Below are 21,683 nucleotides of genomic sequence, written 5' to 3'. Positions count from 1 at the left end.
AAGTTTTGAATTTCATCATAGAGCTTCGCTAACATAATGCTCCAGTCTTATACCATCCAGCACCACTACACACCTTCAAGGAAACAAACATGCAAACATTACCAGCAGTGCACAAGAAGTCTCTAGGAAAAAGAGGAAAACACCGTCCACTATAGGACCAAACAATACAGCAACCCCATACAAGCTCTGAACACAGCCACTAAACATCAGACTACAGCACCAGGCCATCAGGGTGTGGAACACCATCCTAATGTTAGAGGACCCAATAGTAGAAGGATTACTCCAAGATGAGGACTCTCCAGACCCATAGCTGGTGTACCTGGAGGGCTAGTGGTACCTGTCCTTCCTCCCGTCACCTGTATACCTGTTCCTCTTCCCGTCACCTGTACACCTGTCTCTCCTCCCGCTTCCCTCCATTTCCCCACTTCTAAACTTTCCCTTCACCTATGGGGCTGGTCCTAAACCTGCACACAGAAATAACATCACATGAGACCAGAAGGCATGGCAGGATGTGCAGAATACCCCCGTTGAAGAGCAGAGGTGCAACAGGTACTCTGAGAGAGAACTATCAACATCAGAGGCCCGAGACTGTTCAACACGCTTCCACTACACATAAGAGACATAACTGGTCGACCCCTCACAGTGCTCAAGAGAGAACTTCATAAACACCTCCAAAGGATTCCTGATTAACCACGCTGTGACTCATACGTCAGGCTGCGAGCAGCCGCGTTCAACAGCCTGGTTGATCAGTCCAGCAACCAGGAGGCCTGGTCGAGGACCGGGCCACGGGAACACTAAAGCCCCGAAATCATCTCAAGATAACAAGATAAGCACCTCAAGGTAAGGTATGCCTCTCCATCCTCTTTGCTCCCCCCCCCCCACCAAAAGCGAGGCATGAGTGAGTCAGACTACAGCACAGATGAGATAAGCATATACTGCACACAGGTAACCCCACTAAGCTCTATATACGGTACTTGGCGCTCTGAGTCACTTCTCAGTCCTTCCTTCCTGTCCCTCACTCTCCCTCTCTCTCCCCCTTCCACTATCCCTCTCCCCCTTCCACTCTCCCTCTCCCACTCCACTCTCCCTCTCTCCCACTTCTACCTCTTCCCCTCCACTCTCTCCCTCCCTCTCTGCCTTTGTTCTAATCTGGTTCCCTCATATAATTCATATGTAATATATACCACATATATTTGGTGAGTGTTGACATAATTAAAGCAGAACCTTCCCATGACCACAACACTTACTGTCACCTTGGGTCACCACGGCCTCCTCTCCGGTCCTTACCTGTAAATAGAGACACACAGTTACTCACTAGACACACAGTTACTCACTAGACACACAGGTACTCACTAGACACACAGTTACTCACTAGACACACAGTTACTCACTAGACACACAGTTACTCACTAGACACACAGGTACTCACTAGACACACAGTTACTCACTAGACACACAGTTACTCACTAGACACACAGGTACTCACTAGACACACAGTTACTAGACACAGAGTAACTCACAAGACACAGTTACTCACAAGATACAGAGTTACTCACAAGACACAGTTACTCACAAGACACAGTTACTCACAAGATACAGAGTTACTCACAAGACACATTAAGACAGTCAATGAGTGTCAAGTCAGACAGGTGAGAACAAGAAAGACGTTATGAAGACACTATTACTTACTAATTCCCAAACTCGGTTATTTGTGGAAGAATCAATAAAATGCAACGTAAGAGTAAGAAAATGTAATTATCTTTACTATTTTACTTTGATGTGTGCATATTTTGTAAGTAAATTCTCACGCCAGTTTAATGTAAATATTGGCTGTGATGTGCCTCAGTTGAAGGTAGGTTCCCAGGATACATGGGGACGCTTCGTACATACATGTCCACAATAAAGTAATCGAATAAATTTAAATTAATTGTGGTAGGGGGTACGAAGTGGCCAGAAGCCCCTTGCAACCCTTTCACTCCTCGCTCAGCCATACTCACACCTGGAGTTTACCTGGAGTGAGTTCCAGGAGTTCTTCTACTCCCCAAGCACTTTCTGGGACGAAGCTTGACTTGTTATGACGTGGTCCAACAGGCTGTTGCTTGGAGCGGTCTGCATTTCTTGTAATAACTTATCTAATTATTTCTTGAAGATTTCCACCATTTTACCGGCAATATTTCTTATACTTGCTGCGAGGGTGCTGAACAGCCGTGGACCTCTGATGCTCAGACAGTGTTCTCTGATTGTGCCTATGGCACCTCTACTCACTAGTTCTATTCTGCACTTCCTTCCATATCATTCACTCCAATATGTTGTTATTCTTCTGTGCAAATTTATGGCCTGGTCCTCCAATATCTTCTATGTATATATTAATTGATACCTCTGTCGTCTCCTTCCAGATGGTTCCAATAATTTAGGTGGTCTCTGTATGCCGTATAACGCTTCATGTTCTCTGTACTCCCTCTATTTCAGCAATCTCTCCTGCTGTGAAAGGGGAAGAGAGCACCGAGCAGTACTCAAGGTGGGACAACCTTCTTTCCATCCCCTTCATAGACAACAAGGAGTAAATAGTTCTAGATTACGAAAAAAACTGTGCTTATCTAGATGATCTGTTTCTGAAGCCATTACCACCTCCACCAGCCATTACCCTTTCCACCCCCACCATTGAAACGGCTATAGATATTTCTGTATTACTCTTTCCCTTATTCTCCCTTCCATCTTTCTTCTTTCTCCCTCTCTTCCATCTTTCCCCTTCTCTCTCGCGCCTTCCGGAGTCCTCTTTCTTTCCCAGATGTATCAGGTTACGACAGAACGAGAGATATATATTCTGGACCACTGAACCAGCCTCTCCCCCTCTCCTCCTTAAATGGCTTTAAGACAACCTCACAGGGAGGGAAGCCAAGATCTGCTTCAACAATCTCGAGAACAATGAGTATGGAACACAGGGCTCCCGCAAGGAGGGGTCTTAAGCCCAACACTATTTAACATACTTGTGAACGCCAATGCAAATATTGAACTTCCGGAAGCAACGCGACAAGTGGAATATGCAGATGATGTCCTAATACAAGCTCCCACCTTGGGAAAAATTAAACAGTTCATTGAACTCCTCGGAAGGAAATGTATTGAGCTCGGTTTCACTCTCTCCACAAACAAGACAAAGGCATACTCCCATCACAAGAGGGGAGAAAATGAAGAACTACAAATTAATGCCGCACCAGTTTTGAGCACTTATTCCCAAAGCGATATGAAAAAACTTGAACGCATCCAAAATTAAGCCATGGCAATCATTCTTGGAGTCCCAAGAACTGCCAAAACGTCTAATCAGCGAGATGAGTCGTCCCTCCCCGGTCTTAAAAGCAGAATTAAGGAACTGAATGCTAAGCTTGCAATTAAGATAGGCAGAGATCCCCATTACAATGATATTGCCAAGAAAAACAGAATTATGTGTTACTTACTGGAGGAAACAGAAGCAAAAAATGGCATCACAGATCAGTCTGCTACCTGGAAGAACTTCACCTGCTTGAGCAAGCCCGTGAGCTCCTGCCTGTAGAGAGGTTACCTCCCTGGGAGGATGACTCATGCAAGATCATCATCAATGAAATGGCAACGAAAAAGTTCAACATGATACCACAAGAAATGAGGCACAAGTATCTCGAGGAAATTTATAAAGAAGCCGGAGATGAACTAGATCAAATCTACACTGACGGGTCATCTAATCCTGTCACTGACAGGGCTGGTGCAGCATACATTGTAATTAGGAATAATGCCTTACAACGCGGAAATGAAGAAACAGCACGTATTGAGAACTATGACTCTTCAGCGCAAGCAGAGCTAAATGCCATTGTTATGTCGTTAAGATTCCTTGAACGAAACACTAATCATGCAGTGATCTGCACTGATTCACAAGCAGCACTACAAAGCCTTAGTAAAAATCGAACAGAACATCTTGCAATAGTCCCTTAAATTAAGAGAGCTGTGAGAGTACTTACCAATCAGGGAAGAGTCGTCAAGTTTCTGTGGATCCCCTCCCATGTTGGAATATGTGGGAATGAACGAGCAGATGTACTGGCTGCTGAAGGCGCTGAAGGAGACCATATTGAATACTTCATACCCAAGACTACTACAAATTAGAGGTATTGTCAGGCAACATCACCATGACAAGGTAACTGAGGAAAGGAGGATAGAAGAACAAATCAGCGAAGCTGTACACTGGTGCAACATGGTTGCAGCTGGCAATCCCAGTCATTATGGACAAAGAGGAGATGGCCGAGGGAGAGAATCAGTAATAGCGAGAATCCGTCTTGGATACAAATATCCTTGGAGATTCGGAATGGAAACAACAGTGGAGCAGAGGAGTTGGAGAATAAGTGGTGAGAGTGATGGACACCGCCTTGATCATTACCTGAGAGAATGTGGACATCTAAGAGACATCTATTCTACACATATAAATATGTGTAGAATAATAAACCCCACATTGTTTGAGTTAGGAAAACACTATTTGTCAAATATTGATACTGTTCTTAAAAGATTTCCCCATTTTGCACCAGCATGATAACGTAATATTTTAAGGGTTGAAGAATGTTAATCTTCTTGTTTGAGGAGCTGTTCACTTGAGACAGTTAAGCAAGTCCCAGCTGTGTCTGGGTACAAGTGACAGGATGAACAACCCACTAAGTAGTTTTCTTCCTATTGGGGAGTGTTGTACATGCTGCTATGGCGGTGTGTCCACTCACAGGATGAGTGGCGCTGCCCAATACTGTCACTATGGCGGTGTGTCCACTCACAGGATGAGTAATGCTGCCCAATACTGTCACTATGGCGGTGTGTCCACTCACAGGATGAGTGACGCTGCCCAATACTGTCACTATGGCGGTGTGTTTACTCACAGGATGAGTGGCGCTGCCCAATACTGTCACTATGGCGGTGTGTCCACTCACAGGATGAGTGGTGCTGCACAATACTGTCACTATGGCGTTGTCCATTCACAGGATGAGTGGCGCTTCCCAATACTGTCACTGTGGCGTTGTCCATTCACAGGATGAGTGGCGCTTCCCAATACTGTCACAATGGCGGTGTGTCCACTCACAGGATGAATGACGCTGCCCAATACTGTCACTATGGTGGTGTGTCCACTCACAGGATGAGTGGCGCTGCCCAATACTGTCACTATGGCAATGTGTCCACTCACAGGATGAGTGGTGCTGCCCAATACTGTCACTATGGCGGTGTGTCCACTCACAGGATGAGTGGTGCTGCCCAATACTGTCACTATGGCGATGTGTCCACTCACAGGATGAGTGATGCTGCCCAATACTGTCACTATGGCGGTGTGTCCACTCACAGGATGAGTGGCGCTGCCCAATACTGTCACTATGGCGGTGTGTCCACTCACAGGATGAGTGGCGCTGCCCAATACTGTCACTATGGCGGTGTGTCCACTCACAGGATGAGTGGCGCTGCCCAATACTGTCACTATGGCGGTGTGTCCACTCACGGGATGAGTGGCGCTGCCCAATACTGTCACTATGGCGGTGTGTCCACTCACAGGATGAGTGGCGCTGCCCAATACTGTCACTATGGCGGTGTGTCCACTCACGGGATGAGTGGTGCTGCCCAATACTGTCACTATGGCGGTGTGTCCACTCACAGGATGAGTGGTGCTGCCCAATACTGTCACTATGGCGGTGTGTCCACTCACAGGATGAGTGACGCTGCCCAATACTGTCACTATGGCGGTGTGTCCACTCACAGGATGAGTGGTGCTGCCCAATACTGTCACTATGGCGGTGTGTCCACTCACAGGATGAGTGGTGCTGCCCAATACTGTCACTATGGCGGTGTGTCCTCTCACAAGATGAGTGGTGCTGCCCAATACTGTCACTATGGCGGTGTGTCCACTCACAGGATGAGTGGTGCTGCCCAATACTGTCACCATGGCGGTGTGTCCACTCACAGGATGAGTGGCGCTGCCCAATACTGTCACTATGGCGGTGTGTCCACTCACAGGATGAGTGGTGCTGCCCAATACTGTCACCATGGCGGTGTGTCCACTCACAGGATGAGTGGCGCTGCCCAATATACTCGCCCCTCGGGGCAAAATTAAAAAAAATGTTTATCTGCAGAATGGAGCTACGAGCGCTTGGGTCCCGCCTCTCTAACCAATTTACTTTTTCTCTTTTATGTCTACTACATAAATTTGTCTTAGACACACACACACGCCCCCAGGAAGCAGCTCGTAACAGCTGTCTAACTCCCAGATACCTATTTACTGCTAGGTGAACCAGGGCATCAGGGTGAAAGAAACTCTGCCCATTTATTTCTGCCTCTGCCAGGGATTGAATTCGGACTCTTTAGGACTACGACCCCAGAGCGCTGTCCACTCAGCCGCGAGCCCCCCCCCCCATGGTGTGTCCAACAACTCACCATGTGTGTGTACTTACCTAGTTGTGCTTGCGGAGGTTGAGCTCTTTCTCTTTGGTCCCGCCTCTCAACTGTCAATCAACTGGTGTACAGATTCCTGAGCCTACTGGGCTCTATCATATCTACATTTGAAACTGTGTATGGAGTCAGCCTCCACCACATCACTGCCTAATGCATTCCATCCGTTAACTACTCTGACACTGAAAAAGTTCCTTCTAACGTCTCTGTGGCTCATGTGGGTACTCAGTTTCCACCTGTGTCCCCTTGTTCGTGTCCCACCCGTGCTGAAGAGTTTGTCTTTGTTCACCCTGGCAATTCCCGTGAGAATTTTGTAGGTAGTTATCATGTCTCCCCTTACTCTTTTGTTTTCCAGGGTTGTGAGGTTCAGCTCCTTTAGCCTTTCCTCATACCTCTCAGTTCCGGGACGATTCTGGTGGCATACCTCTGAATCTTCTCTAACTTTGTCTTGTGTTTAACTAGGTATGGACTCCAGGCTGGAGCTGCATATTCCAGGATTGGTCTGACATAAGTGGTATACAGGGTTCTGAACAATTCCTTACACAAGTTTCTAAAGGCAGTTCTTATGTTGGCCAGTCTAGCATATGCCGCTGATGATATTCTTTTGATGTGCTCCTCTGGGGATAGTTTCGGTGTGATATCAACCCACAGATCATTCTCTTGCAAGATTTCACCTCCCAGATGGTACCTTGTGTTCAGCCTTTTGCTCCTTTCACCTAACTTAATTAATTTACACTTTCCTTACGCGCGCGCGCGCGCGTGTGTGTGTGTGTGTGTGTGTGTGTGTGTGTGTGTACTCACCTAATTGTACTCACCTAATTGTGCTTGCAAGGGTTGAGCTCTGGCTCTTTGGTCCTGCCTCTCAACCGTCAATCAACAGGTGTACAGATTCCCGAGCCTATTGGGCTCTATCATATCTACACTTGAAACTGTGTATGGAGTCAGCCTCCACCACATCACCCCCTAATGCATTCCATTTGTCAACCACTCTGACACTAAAAAATTCTTTCTAATATCTCTGTGACTTATTTGGGCACTCAGTTTCCACCTGTGTCCCCTAGTGCGTGTGCCCCTTGTGTTAAATAGCCTGTCTTTATCTACCCTGTCGATTCCCTTGAATGTGGTGATCATGTCCCCCCTAACTCTTCTGTCTTCCAACGAAGTGAGGTTCAATTCCCGTTGTCTCTCCTCGTAGCTCATACCTCTCAGCTCGGGTACGAGTCTGGTTGCAAACCTTTGAACCTTTTCCAGTTTAGTCTTATGCTTGACTAGATATGGACTCCATGCTGGAGCCGCATACTCCAGGATTGGTCTGACTTATGTGGTATATAATGTTCTGAAAGATTCCTTACACAAGTTTGTAAAGGCCGTTCCTATGTTAGCCAACCTGGCATATGCCGCTGATGTTATCCTCTTGATATGAGCTTCAGGGGACAGGTCTGGCGTGAAATCAACCCCCAGGTCTTTCTCTCTCTCTGACTCTTGAAGTATTTCATCTCCCAAATGATACCTTGTATCTGGTCTCCTGCTTCCTACCTCTATCTTCATTACATTACATTTGCTTGGGTTAAACTCTAACAACCATTTGTTCGACCATTCCTGCAGCTTGTCCAGGTCTTCTTGAAGCCTCAAGCTGTCCTCCTCTGTCTTAATCCTTCTCATAATTTTGACGTCGTCAGCAAACATTGATAGGAATACCTGCTTGATACATGCTTGATGGGGTTCTGGGAGTTCTACTCCCCAAGCCCGGCCCGAGGCCAGGCTCGACTTGTGAGAGTTTGGTCCACCAGGCTGTTGCTTGCAGCAGCCCGCAGGCCCACATACCCACCACAGCCCGGCTGATCCGGAACTTCTCTTAGAAAACAGTCCAGTTTTCTCTTGAAGATGTTGTTCCGGCAATATTTCTTATACTCGCTGGGAGGACGTTGAACAACCGCGGACCTCTGATGTTTATACAGTGTTCTCTGATTGTGCCTATGGCACCTCTGCTCTTCACTGATTCAATCTTGCATTTTCTTCCATTTCGTTCACTCCAGTACGTTGTCATTTTACTGTGTAGATTTGGGACGAGTCTATACCCTCTGGGAGATCATTTATGCATATCAGAAACAGGATAGGTCCGAGTACAGAGCCCTGTAGGACTCCACTGGTGACTTCATGCCAATCAGAGGTCTCACCCCTCACTGTAACTCTCTGTTTCCTATTGCTTAGGTACTCCCTTATCCACTGGAGCGCCCTATCAGTTACTCCTACCTGTTTCTCCAGCTTATGCATCAGCCTTTTATGGGGTACTGTGTCAAAGGCTTTCCGACAGTCCAAAAAAATGCAGTCCGCCCAGCCTTCTCTTTCTTACTTAATCTTTGTCACCTGATCGTAGAATTCTATCAAGCCTGTAAGGCAAGATTTACCCTCCCTGAACCCATGTTGATGGGTTGTCACGAAGTCTCTTCTCTCCAGATGTGTTACCAGGTTTTTTCTCACAATCTTCTCCATCACCTTGCATGGTATACAAGTTAAGGTATACAAGTGTGTGTGTGTGTTTGTGTGTGTGTGTGTGTGTGTGTGTGTGTGTGTGTGTGTGTGTGTGTGTGTGTGTGTGTGTGTGTGTGTGTGTGTGTGTGTGTGTGTGTGTGCACGCGTGCGCGCACTCCTTGCATTTTGCGTGACCTTGCGTGAGCGTCTGGCACTGTGTCAAGGCGAGGCCTCAATTGCCACTACAATTGACATTGTTATAATCTGTGGCGCGGCTGTTACGTTGTCTAGTTGTCTCATGAACTCAATCCCGGCCTATTTGTTTTAATTTCTACTATATTTTTCACACACACACACACACACACACACACACACACACACACACACACACACACACACACACACACACACACACACACACACACACACACACACACACACGCACACACACACACACACACGCACACACACACAAACACACACACACACACACACACACACACACACACACACACACACACACACACACACACACACACACACACACACACACACACACACACACAGAAACCTAAGTAAGGAGTCATTTAGGGCGCTTTACACTGCCTACGTGAGGCCAGTCTTAGAGTATGCCGCCTCATCATGGAGTCCCCATCTGAAGAAGCATATAATGAAACTGGAAAAGGTTCAGAGGTTTGCAACGAGACTCGTCCCAGAGCTACGAGGGATGGTGTATGAGGAGCGCCTGAGGGAACTGTGCCTTACGACACTAGAAAGAAGAAGGGAGAGGGGGGACATGATAGGAACGTATAAGATACTCAGAGGGATTGACAGAGTGGACATAGACGAAATGTTCACACGGAATAGTAACAGAACGAGGGGACATGGATGGAAGCTTGAAACTCAGATGAGTCACAGAGATGTTAGGAAGTTTTCTTTTAGCGTGAGAGTAGTAGGAAAATGGAATGCACTTCAGGAACAGGTTGTGGAAGCAAATACTATTCATAATTTTAAAACCAGGTATGATAGGGAAATGGGACAGGACTCATTGCTGTAAACAACCGATGCTCGAAAGGCGGGATCCAAGAGTCAATGCTCGATCCTGCAGACACAACTAAGTGAGTACAACTAGGTGAGTACACACACACACACACACACACACACACACACACACACACACACACACACACACACAAACACACACACACACACACACAGAAAAGGTTCAAAGGTTTGCCATCAGACTAGTACCCGAGATGAGAGGTATGAGCTACGAGGAGAGACTACAGGAATTAAACCTCACTTCGTTGGAAAACAGAAGAGTTATGGGGACATGATCACCATATTCAAGATTCTCAAGGGAATCGACAGGGTAGATAAAGACAGGTTATTTAACACAAGACACAAGGGGCACACGCACAAGGGGACACAGGTGGAAACTGAGACTCCTTGTGTTAAATAGCCTGTCTTTATCCACCCTATCAATTCCTTTGAGAATCTTGTATGTGGTGATCATGACCCACCACACCATGTACTCACCTAGTTGTACTCACCTAGTTGTGTTTGCGGGGGTTGAGCTCTGGCTCTTTGGTCCCGCCTCTGAACCGTCAATCAACAGGTGTACAGATTCCTGAGCCTATTGGGCTCTATCATATCTACACTTGAAACTGTGTATGGAGTCAGCCTCCACCACATCACTTCCTAATGCATTCCATTTGTCAACCACTCTGACACTAAAAAAGTTCTTTCTAATATCTCTGTGGCTCATTTGGGCACTCAGTTTCCACCTGTGTCCCCTTGTACGTGTTCCCCTTGTGTTAAATAGACTGTCTTTATCTACCCTATCAATTCCCTTCAGAATCTTGAATGTGGTGATCATGTCCCCCCTAACTCTTCTGTCTTCCAGCGAAGTGAGGTTTAATTCCCGTAGTCTCTCCTCGTAGCTCATACCTCTCAGCTCGGGTACTAGTCTGGTGGCAAACCTTTGAACCTTTTCCAGTTTAGTCTTATCCTTGACTAGATATGGACTCCATGCTGGGGCTGCATACTCCAGGATTGGCCTGACATATGTGGTATACAAAGTTCTGAATGATTCTTTACACAAGTTTCTGAATGCCGTTCGTATGTTGGCCAGCTTGGCAAATGCCGCTGATGTTATCCTCTTGATATGTGCTGCAGGAGACAGGTCTGGCGTGATATCAACCCCCAAGTCTTTTTCCTTCTCTGACTCCTGAAGAATTTCCTCTTCCAGATGATACCTTGTATCTGGCCTCCTGCTCCCTACATGTATGTGTGTGTGTGTGTGTGTGTGAGAGAGAGAGAGAGAGAGAGAGAGAGAGAGAGAGAGAGAGAGAGAGAGAGAGAGAGAGAGAGAGAGAGAGAGAGAGAGAGAGAGAGAGAGGGAGAGAGAGAGAGAGAGAGAGAGAGAGAGAGAGAGAGAGAGAGAGAGAGAGAGAGAGAGAGAGAGAGAGAGAGAGAGAGAGAGAGAGAGAGAGAGAGAGAGAGGAGAGAGAGAGAGAGGAGAGAGAGAGAGAGAGAGAGAGAGAGAGAGAGAGAGAGAGAGAGAGAGAGAGAGAGAGAGAGAGAGAGAGAGAGAGAGAGAGAGAGAGAGAGAGAGAGAGGAGGGGGGGGGGAGGGAGGGGTTGAGGTACTAGTGAGGGAGCAAGAAGAATTCTATACCATAACTCCCTGTTGGAAATGCTATAAATGCTACCACACAGCAGCAGAGTGCCAACACACGGTCACAGACTGTGTCGGGCGAGGACACATATACAGAGACTGTTCTGAATGTGTCGGGCGAGGACACATATACAGAGACTGTTCTGAATGTGTCGGGCGAGGACACATATACAGAGACTGCACAAATAAATCCACCCCCAAATGTGTCAACTGTGGGGGTCGCCACCGCACGCTGGCATCAATCTGCCCCACTAGGAAGAACATCCTAAAACAAAGAAGGGCCGAAGTCACAGCAAAAAAGACAGCAATGGTCAATAATACTATATTGGCCATTGTATTTCAGACTTGGGTAAATACTGGTTCAGTAACAGGGTTGTTGATTTGTGGAACCAATTACCGCGTAACGTGGTGGATGTGGGGTCCCTCCATTGTTTCAAGCGCGGGTTGGACATGTATATGAGTGGGATTGGGGGGTTATAAATAGGAGCTGCCTCGTATGGGCCAATAGGCCTTCTGCAGTTGCCTTTGTTCTTATGTTGTTATGTTCTATGCAGGTATAACTACCACCAATGTTTGGTCAAACAAGGTATCACTTAATCCTGCTAACACTACCCCACACACTCCAGCAAACACGACCTCCAGGGAGCCGGTCGGCCGAGCAGACAGCACACTGGACTTATGATCCTGTGGTCCCGGGTTCGATCGCGGGCGCCGGCAAGAAACAATGGGCAGAGTTTCTTTCACCCTATGCCCCTGTTACCTAGCAGTACCCCACATGACACAAGGACACAGTACCCCACATGACACAGTACCCCACATGACACAGTACCCCACATGACACAGTACTCCACATGACACAAGGACACAGTACCCCACATGACACAAGGACACAGTACCCCACATGACACAAGGACACAGTACCCCACATGACACAGTACCCCACATGACACAAGGACACAGTACCCCACATGACACAAGGACACAGTACCCCACATGACACAGTACCCCACATGACACAGTACCCCACATGACACAAGGACATAGTACCCCACATGACACAAGGACACAGTACCCCACATGACACAAGGACACAGTACCTCACATGACACAAGGACACAGCACCTCACATGACACAAGGACACAGTACCTCACATGACACAAGGACACAGTACCCCACATGACACAAGGACATAGTACCCCACATGACACAAGGACACAGTACCCCACATGGCACAAGGACACAGTACCTCACATGACACAAGGACACAGTACCTCACATGACACAAGGACACAGTACCTCACATGACACAAGGACACAGTACCTCACATGACACAAGGACACAGTACCCCACATGACACAAGGACACAGTACCACACATGACACAAGGACACAGTACCTCACATGACACAGTACCCCACATGACACAAGGACACAGTACCCCACATGACACAAGGACACAGTACCTCACATGACACAAGGACACAGTACCCCACATGACACAGTACCTCACATGACACAGTACCTCACATGACAGAAGGACACAGTACCCCACATGACACAAGGACACAGTACCTCACATGACAGAAGGACACAGTACCTCACATGACACAAGGAGACAGCACCCCACATGACACAGTACCTCACATGACACAGTACCTCACATGACAGAAGGACACAGTACCCCACATGACACAAGGACACAGTACCTCACATGACAGAAGGACACAGTACCTCACATGACACAGTACCCCACATGACACAAGGACACAGTACCTCACATGACACAAGGACACAGTACCCCACATGACACAAGGACACAGTACCCCACATGACACAAGGACACAGTACCCCACATGACACAAGGACACAGTACCTCACATGACAGAAGGACACAGTACCCCACATGACACAGTACCTCACATGACACAGTACCTCACATGACAGAAGGACACAGTACCCCACATGACACAAGGACACAGTACCTCACATGACACAAGGACACAGTACCTCACATGACACAAGGACACAGTACCTCACATGACACAGTACCCCACATGACACAGTACCCCACATGACACAGTACCTCACATGACAGAAGGACACAGTACCCCACAGGACACAGTACCTCACATGGCACAAGGACACAGTACCTCACATGACACAAGGACACAGTACCTCACATGACACAAGGACACAGTACCTCACATGACACAGTACCTCACATGACACAGTACCCCACATGACACAAGGACACAGTACCTCACATGACACAAGGACACAGTACCCCACATGACACAGTACCTCACATGACACAAGGACACAAGGAAGACGCCCTAATGACTCAGGTATAGACACTAAACAGCAGTAGACACAGTTGAGGCTGGGACTTGAGAGAGTCCGGACGTAACAGGGACGTCCCCCAGGGTCTAGTAATAGGACCAGTCTTGTCCCTAATGATCTCCCAGCGGCCCTGGACTCCTCCCCCCCTCGGTGCATGTGGAGGTCGTGAAACAGTTTAGTTTAGTTCATTTATTATGCACCCCATCCCCATCTTGAGGGGGTGGTGGAAAGGGTTACAGAGGCACATAATGGGCTCAGGGACTGAACCCCACAATTCATTTAGCTAAGCAAGTACCTTTAGCTCATCAAGACTAAGTCTTGATGAGCTAGTTACAAAATTCAATGCACATCGTTACATCATCAATGGGTTCGAGACCGACCACAAGTACAGTTTCTAAATTAAGCAACTGACATATGTGGAGAGCTAGTGTCACAATTGATATGTTTGTCCTGCACACCGCCCCCCATCCAGTGGGCAGCGGTGGATAGGTTACAATCACTTAGTTACTACCTACAGTTACCAAACTGGGGATATTTGGCTAAAATTTCTGATAGCAGATAATTTTGAATGAAATATTTGCAAACCATCTGAGGATAAACGCAGTGGAAGATTGCAAGCAGCGGCAGGATGACCCGGAATACTGATATGATGGTCACGCAAGTGGTTTTTAGAGTTGAATTCGTGGTCACAGGAGCAAGTGGTCACAGGAACAAGTGGTCACAGGAGCAAGTGGTCACAGGAGCAAGTGGTCAAAGGAACAAGTGGTCACAGGAGCAAGTGGTCACAGGAACAAGTGGTCACAGGAACAAGTGGTCACAGGAGCAAGTGGTCACAGGAGCAAGTGGTCACAGGAACAAGTGGTCACAGGAACAAGTGGTCACAGGAACAAGTGGTCACAGGAACAAGTGGTCACAGGAGCAAGTGGTCACAGGAGCAAGTGGTCACAGGAGCAAGTGGTCACAGGAGCAAGTGGTCACAGGAACAAGTGGTCACAGGAACAAGTGGTCACAGGAGCAAGTGGTTACAGGAGCAAGTGTACACAGGAGCAAGTGGTTACAGGAGCAAGTGGTCACAGGAGCAAGTGGTCACAGGAGCAAGTGGTTACAGGAACAAGTGGTCACAGGAGCAAGTGGTCACAGGAGCAAGTGGTCACAGGAACAAGTGGTCACAGTAGCAAGTGGTCACAGGAGCAAGTGGTCACAGGAGCAAGTGGTCACAGGAGCAAGTGGTCACAGGAACAAGTGGTCACAGGAACAAGTGGTCACAGGAGCAAGTGGTCACAGGAGCAAGTGGTCACAGGAGCAAGTGGTCACAGGAGCAAGTGGTCACAGGAACAAGTGGTCACAGGAACAAGTGGTCACAGGAGCAAGTGGTTACAGGAGCAAGTGTACACAGGAGCAAGTGTACACATGAGCAAGTGGTTACAGGAGCAAGTGGTCACAGGAGCAAGTGGTCACAGGAGCAAGTGGTTACAGGAACAAGTGGTCACAGGAACAAGTGGTCAGAGAAAGGCAGTGTACTCACCGTGAATGAGCCACACACAGAAATAAGTGTTTCAGTGTGAGGTGATAATGACTATAATGAGACAAGACGTGAGGCGGGAGAGGCACACGTCACTCACACCCTCACTTGAACCCTCCACACTGAACCTTCCGCAAGTGGTCACAGGAGCAAGTGTCACAGGAGCAAGTGGTCACAGGAGCAAGTGTCACAGGAGCAAGTGTCACAGGAGCAAGTGCCACAGGAGCAAGTGGTCACAGGAGCAAGTGTCACAGGAGCAAGTGGTCACAGGAGCAAGTGTCACAGGAGCAAGTGGTCACAGGAGCAAGTGTCACAGGAGCAAGTGTCACAGGAGCAAGTGTCACAGGAGCAAGTGGTCACAGGAGCAAGTGTCACAGGAGCAAGTGTCACAGGAGCAAGTGTCATAGGAGCAAGTGGTCACAGGAGCAAGTGTCACAGGAGCAAGTGTCACAGGAGCAAGTGGTCACAGGAGCAAGTGTCACAGGAGCAAGTGGTCACAGGAGCAAGTGTCACAGGAGCAAGTGGTCACAGGAGCAAGTGTCACAGGAGCAAGTGTCACAGGAGCAAGTGTCACAGGAGCAAGTGGTCACAGGAGCAAGTGTCACAGGAGCAAGTGTCACAGGAGCAAGTGTCATAGGAGCAAGTGGTCACAGGAGCAAGTGTCACAGGAGCAAGTGTCACAGGAGCAAGTGTCACACGAGCAAGTGGTCACAGGAAGCAAGTGGTCACAGGAGCAAGTGTCACAGGAACAAGTGTCACAGGAGCAAGTGGTCACAGGAGCAAGTGTCACAGGAGCAAGTGTCACAGGAGCAAGTGTCACAGAAGCAAGTGGTCACAGGAGCAAGTGTCACAGGAGCAAGTGTCACAGGAGCAAGTGTCACACGAGCAAGTGGTCACAAGAAGCAAGTGGTCACAGGAGCAAGTGTCACAGGCGCAAGTGTCACAGGAGCAAGTGGTCACAGGAGCAAGTGTCACAGGAGCAAGTGGTCACAGGAGCAAGTGTCACAGGAGCAAGTGGTCACAGGAGCAAGTGTCACAGGAGCAAGTGTCACAGGAGCAAGTGGTCACAGGAGCAAGTGTCACAGGAGCAAGTGTCACAGGAGCAAGTGTCACAGGAGCAAGTGTCACAGGAGCAAGTGGTCACAGGAGCAAGTGTCACAGGAGCAAGTGTCACAGGAGCAAGTGTCACACGAGCAAGTGGTCACAGGAAGCAAGTGGTCACAGGAACAAGTGGTCACAGGAGCAAGTGTCACAGGAGCAAGTGTCACAGGAGCAAGTGTCACACGAGCAAGTGGTCACAGGAAGCAAGTGGTCACAGGAGCAAGTGGTCACAGGAGCAAGTGTCACAGGAGCAAGTGTCACAGGAGCAAGTGTCACAGGAGCAAGTGTCACACGAGCAAGTGGTCACAGGAAGCAAGTGGTCACAGGAGCAAGTGGTCACAGGAGCAAGTGTCACAGGAGCAAGTGTCACAGGAGCAAGTATCACAGGAGCAAGTGGTCACAGGAACAAGTGGTCACAGGAACAAGTGGTCACAGGAGCAAGTGGTTACAGGAGCAAGTGTACACAGGAGCAAGTGGTTACAGGAGCAAGTGGTCACAGGAGCAAGTGGTCACAGGAGCAAGTGGTTACAGGAACAAGTGGTCACAGGAGCAAGTGGTCACAGGAGCAAGTGGTCACAGGAACAAGTGGTCACAGTAGCAAGTGGTCACAGGAGCAAGTGGTCACAGGAGCAAGTGGTCACAGGAGCAAGTGGTCACAGGAACAAGTGGTCACAGGAACAAGTGGTCACAGGAGCAAGTGGTCACAGGAGCAAGTGGTCACAGGAGCAAGTAGTCACAGGAGCAAGTGGTCACAGGAACAAGTGGTCACAGGAACAAGTGGTCACAGGAGCAAGTGGTTACAGGAGCAAGTGTACACAGGAGCAAGTGTACACATGAGCAAGTGGTTACAGGAGCAAGTGGTCACAGGAGCAAGTGGTCACAGGAGCAAGTGGTTACAGGAACAAGTGGTCACAGGAACAAGTGGTCAGAGAAAGGCAGTGTACTCACCGTGAATGAGCCACACACAGAAATAAGTGTTTCAGTGTGAGGTGATAATGACTATAATGAGACAAGACGTGAGGCGGGAGAGGCACACGTCACTCACACCCTCACTTGAACCCTCCACACTGAACCTTCCGCAAGTGGTCACAGGAGCAAGTGTCACAGGAGCAAGTGGTCACAGGAGCAAGTGTCACAGGAGCAAGTGTCACAGGAGCAAGTGTCACAGGAGCAAGTGGTCACAGGAGCAAGTGTCACAGGAGCAAGTGGTCACAGGAGCAAGTGTCACAGGAGCAAGTGGTCACAGGAGCAAGTGTCACAGGAGCAAGTGTCACAGGAGCAAGTGTCACAGGAGCAAGTGGTCACAGGAGCAAGTGTCACAGGAGCAAGTGTCACAGGAGCAAGTGTCATAGGAGCAAGTGGTCACAGGAGCAAGTGTCACAGGAGCAAGTGTCACAGGAGCAAGTGGTCACAGGAGCAAGTGTCACAGGAGCAAGTGGTCACAGGAGCAAGTGTCACAGGAGCAAGTGGTCACAGGAGCAAGTGTCACAGGAGCAAGTGTCACAGGAGCAAGTGTCACAGGAGCAAGTGGTCACAGGAGCAAGTGTCACAGGAGCAAGTGTCACAGGAGCAAGTGTCATAGGAGCAAGTGGTCACAGGAGCAAGTGTCACAGGAGCAAGTGTCACAGGAGCAAGTGTCACACGAGCAAGTGGTCACAGGAAGCAAGTGGTCACAGGAGCAAGTGTCACAGGAACAAGTGTCACAGGAGCAAGTGGTCACAGGAGCAAGTGTCACAGGAGCAAGTGTCACAGGAGCAAGTGTCACAGAAGCAAGTGGTCACAGGAGCAAGTGTCACAGGAGCAAGTGTCACAGGAGCAAGTGTCACACGAGCAAGTGGTCACAAGAAGCAAGTGGTCACAGGAGCAAGTGTCACAGGAGCAAGTGTCACAGGAGCAAGTGGTCACAGGAGCAAGTGTCACAGGAGCAAGTGGTCACAGGAGCAAGTGTCACAGGAGCAAGTGGTCACAGGAGCAAGTGTCACAGGAGCAAGTGGTCACAGGAGCAAGTGTCACAGGAGCAAGTGTCACAGGAGCAAGTGTCACAGGAAGCAAGTGGTCACAGGAGCAAGTGGTCACAGGAGCAAGTGTCACAGGAGCAAGTGGTCACAGGAGCAAGTGTCACAGGAGCAAGTGTCACACGAACAAGTGGTCACAGGAGCAAGTGGTCACAGGAACAAGTGGTCACAGGAGCAAGTGGTCACAGGAGCAAGTGGTCACAGGAGCAAGTGGTCACAGGAGCAAGTGTTCACAGGAGCAAGTGGTCACACGAGCAAATGGTCACAGGAACAATTGGTCACAGGAACAAGTGGTCACAGGAGCAAGTGGTCACAGGAGCAAGTGGTCACAGGAGCAAGGAGTCCTCTCTGACATGAGAGGACTCTGGAACCACTCAACAGTCACACATGCCAGAGTTACAAGTCATCTTGGTGACCTGGGGGAAGGAGGAGCGTGAGAATAACCCCACGGGAAGCAGCATAACAATGACCCTCTGATATTAACAACATCTTCCAATCATCACAGAGAAATAATATGACGCTCATCGGCGACAAAATTCATTTTACTTCGGTCCGGGAAAGCAAAACTTTACAAAGACTCGAGAGTGTGGATAATGTGACCATGAAGGCCTACGAGGATAATGTGACCTGCCTGGTGGATAGCGCGCAGGACTCGTAATTCTGTGGCGCGGGTTCGATTCCCGCACGAGGCAGAAACAAATGGGCAAAAGTTTCTTTCACCCTGAATGCCCCTGTTACCTAGCAGTAAATAGGTACCTGGGAGTTAGTCAGCTGTCACGGGCTGCTTCTTGGGGTGGGGGTGGAGGCCTGGTCGAGGACCGGGCCGCGGGGACACTAAAGCCCCGAAATCATCTCAAGATAACCTCAAGATGAAATACAACACTGCAAAGTGTGTAGAGATTCTTAACCGTAAACATAGAACTGGTTAATCCTTTAAACTACTAACAGCGAATCAAATTTTGATTAACAGCTATGGACAAAATTTATATACAATTTTGCCTATTCAATAAAATACCAATATAGAGAGTGAGAGATATGGTAGGAAGTGCAAACTATATGTGATGGCAAGTGTGGGCGTGAGAGAAGAGTGTACACAGAACACGCCCACCACTATGCCATCTTTGACCACAGAACTACATCAGCTTGTGCTGGAGTTGACGGATCAGCCCGACTGTGATAACAACACGGGCGTCTGGGCTCCGACGACAGCCTCACAGACCAGGCTGACCACTAGGCCAGGCTGACCACTAGGCCAGGCCGACCACTAGGCCAGGCCGACCACTAGGCCAGGCCGACCACTAGGCCAGGCTGACCACTAGGCCAGGCCGACGACAGCCTCACAGACCAGGCTGGCCACTAGGCCAGGCTGACCACTAGGCCAGGCCGACCACTAGGCCAGGCTGACCACTAGGCCAGGCTGACCACTAGGCCAGGCTGACCACTAGGCCAGGCCGACCACTAGGCCAGGCTGACCACTAGGCCAGGCTGACCACTAGGCCAGGCTGACCACTAGGCCAGGCCGACCACTAGGCCAGGCTGACCACTAGGCCAGGCTGACCACTAGGCCAGGCTGACCACTAGGCCAGGCCGACCACTAGGCCAAGCTGACCACTAGGCCAGGCTGACCACTAGGCCAGGCCGACCACTAGGCCAGGCCGACCACTAGGCCAGGCCGACCACTAGGCCAGGCTGACCACTAGGCCAGGCTGACCACTAGGCCAGGCTGACCACTAGGCCAGGCTGACCACTAGGCCAGGCTGACCACTAGGCCAGGCTGACCACTAGGCCAGGCTGACCACTAGGCCAGGCTGACCACTAGGCCAGGCTGACCACTAGGCCAGGCTGACCACTAGGACAGGCCGACCACTAGGCCAGGCTGACCACTAGGCCAGGCCGACCACTAGGCCAGGCTGACCACTAGGCCAGGCTGACCACTAGGCCAGGCTGACCACTAGGCCAGGCTGACCACTAGGCCAGGCTGACCACTAGGCCAGGCTGACCACTAGGCCAGGCTGACCACTAGGCCAGGCCGACCACTAGGCCAGGCTGACCACTAGGCCAGGCTGACCACTAGGCCAGGCTGACCACTAGGCCAGGCCGACCACTAGGCCAGGCTGACCACTAGGCCAGGCTGACCACTAGGCCAGGCTGACCACTAGGCCAGGCTGACCACTAGGCCAGGCTGACCACTAGGCCAGGCTGACCACTAGGCCAGGCTGACCACTAGGCCAGGCTGACCACTAGGCCAGGCCGACCACTAGGCCAGGCTGACCACTAGGCCAGGCTGACCACTAGGCCAGGCTGACCACTAGGCCAGGCTGACCACTAGGCCAGGCCGACCACTAGGCCAGGCTGACCACTAGGCCAGGCTGACCACTAGGCCAGGCTGACCACTAGGCCAGGCCGACCACTAGGCCAGGCTGACCACTAGGCCAGGCCGACCACTAGGCCAGGCTGACCACTAGGCCAGGCTGACCACTAGGCCAGGCTGACCACTAGGCCAAGCTGACCACTAGGCCAGGCCGACCACTAGGCCAGGCTGACCACTAGGCCAGGCTGACCACTAGGCCAGGCTGACCACTAGGCCAGGCCGACCACTAGGCCAGGCTGACCACTAGGCCAGGCCGACCACTAGGCCAGGCTGACCACTAGGCCAGGCTGACCACTAGGCCAGGCTGACCACTAGGCCAGGCTGACCACTAGGCCAGGCTGAGTAAAACAATTCTCAAAATCGCCAACAGGTAATCAAGAGGAGCCCAAGAGCTGTAGATCAACCCCCACAAGTAGAGGCGGGTGAGTACTGTCTAGTGAGTGTAGAGGGACAGCGACGGGACAGTGTAGAGGGACAGCGACGGGACAGTGTAGAGGGACAGCGACGGGACAGTGTAGAGGGACAGGGACGGGACAGAGAGTGTAGAGGGACAGCGACGGGACAGAGAGTGTAGAGGGACAGGGACGGGACAGAGAGTGTAGAGGGACAGCGACGGGACAGTGTAGAGGGACAGCGACGGGACAGTGTAGAGGGACAGCGACGGGACAGTGTAGAGGGACAGCGACGGGACAGAGAGTGTAGAGGGACAGGGACGGGACAGAGAGTGTAGAGGGACAGGGACGGGAC

The 21,683-nt window shown here is 49.9% G+C and overlaps 1 protein-coding gene across 1 annotated transcript; it reads left to right on the top strand.

The window, feature by feature from the left end:
- The first annotated feature begins 15,337 nt into the window (after positions 1-15,337).
- On the top strand, positions 15,338-18,917 carry LOC138362760 (uncharacterized). The gene is made up of 3 exons (XM_069321314.1): positions 15,338-15,428; positions 15,873-17,485; positions 17,634-18,917. Exons 1-3 carry the CDS (start codon positions 15,338-15,340, stop codon positions 18,915-18,917), a joined length of 2,988 nt encoding a protein of 995 aa, XP_069177415.1.
- Positions 18,918-21,683: the final 2,766 nt, after the last annotated feature.

This window comes from Procambarus clarkii, chromosome 9 (assembly GCF_040958095.1).
Source record: "Procambarus clarkii isolate CNS0578487 chromosome 9, FALCON_Pclarkii_2.0, whole genome shotgun sequence".
In the NCBI taxonomy this organism is placed as follows: domain Eukaryota; kingdom Metazoa; phylum Arthropoda; class Malacostraca; order Decapoda; family Cambaridae; genus Procambarus; species Procambarus clarkii.
Note: the sequence above shows the minus strand (reverse complement) of the source record. Positions and strands in the feature narration are given on the sequence as shown.

Bases quoted from the DNA above. Each gene is read 5' to 3' on its own strand.
- LOC138362760 (XM_069321314.1), top strand. From the start codon at position 15,338: ATGAGCAAGTGGTTACAGGAGCAAGTGGTCACAGGAGCAAGTGGTCAC. The intron at 15,429-15,872 runs GTCAGAGAAAGG...AAGTGGTCACAG, and splicing joins AGTGGTCACAGGAACAAGTG to GAGCAAGTGTCACAGGAGCA. The intron at 17,486-17,633 runs GCAGTGTACTCA...ACCTTCCGCAAG, and splicing joins GAACAAGTGGTCAGAGAAAG to TGGTCACAGGAGCAAGTGTC.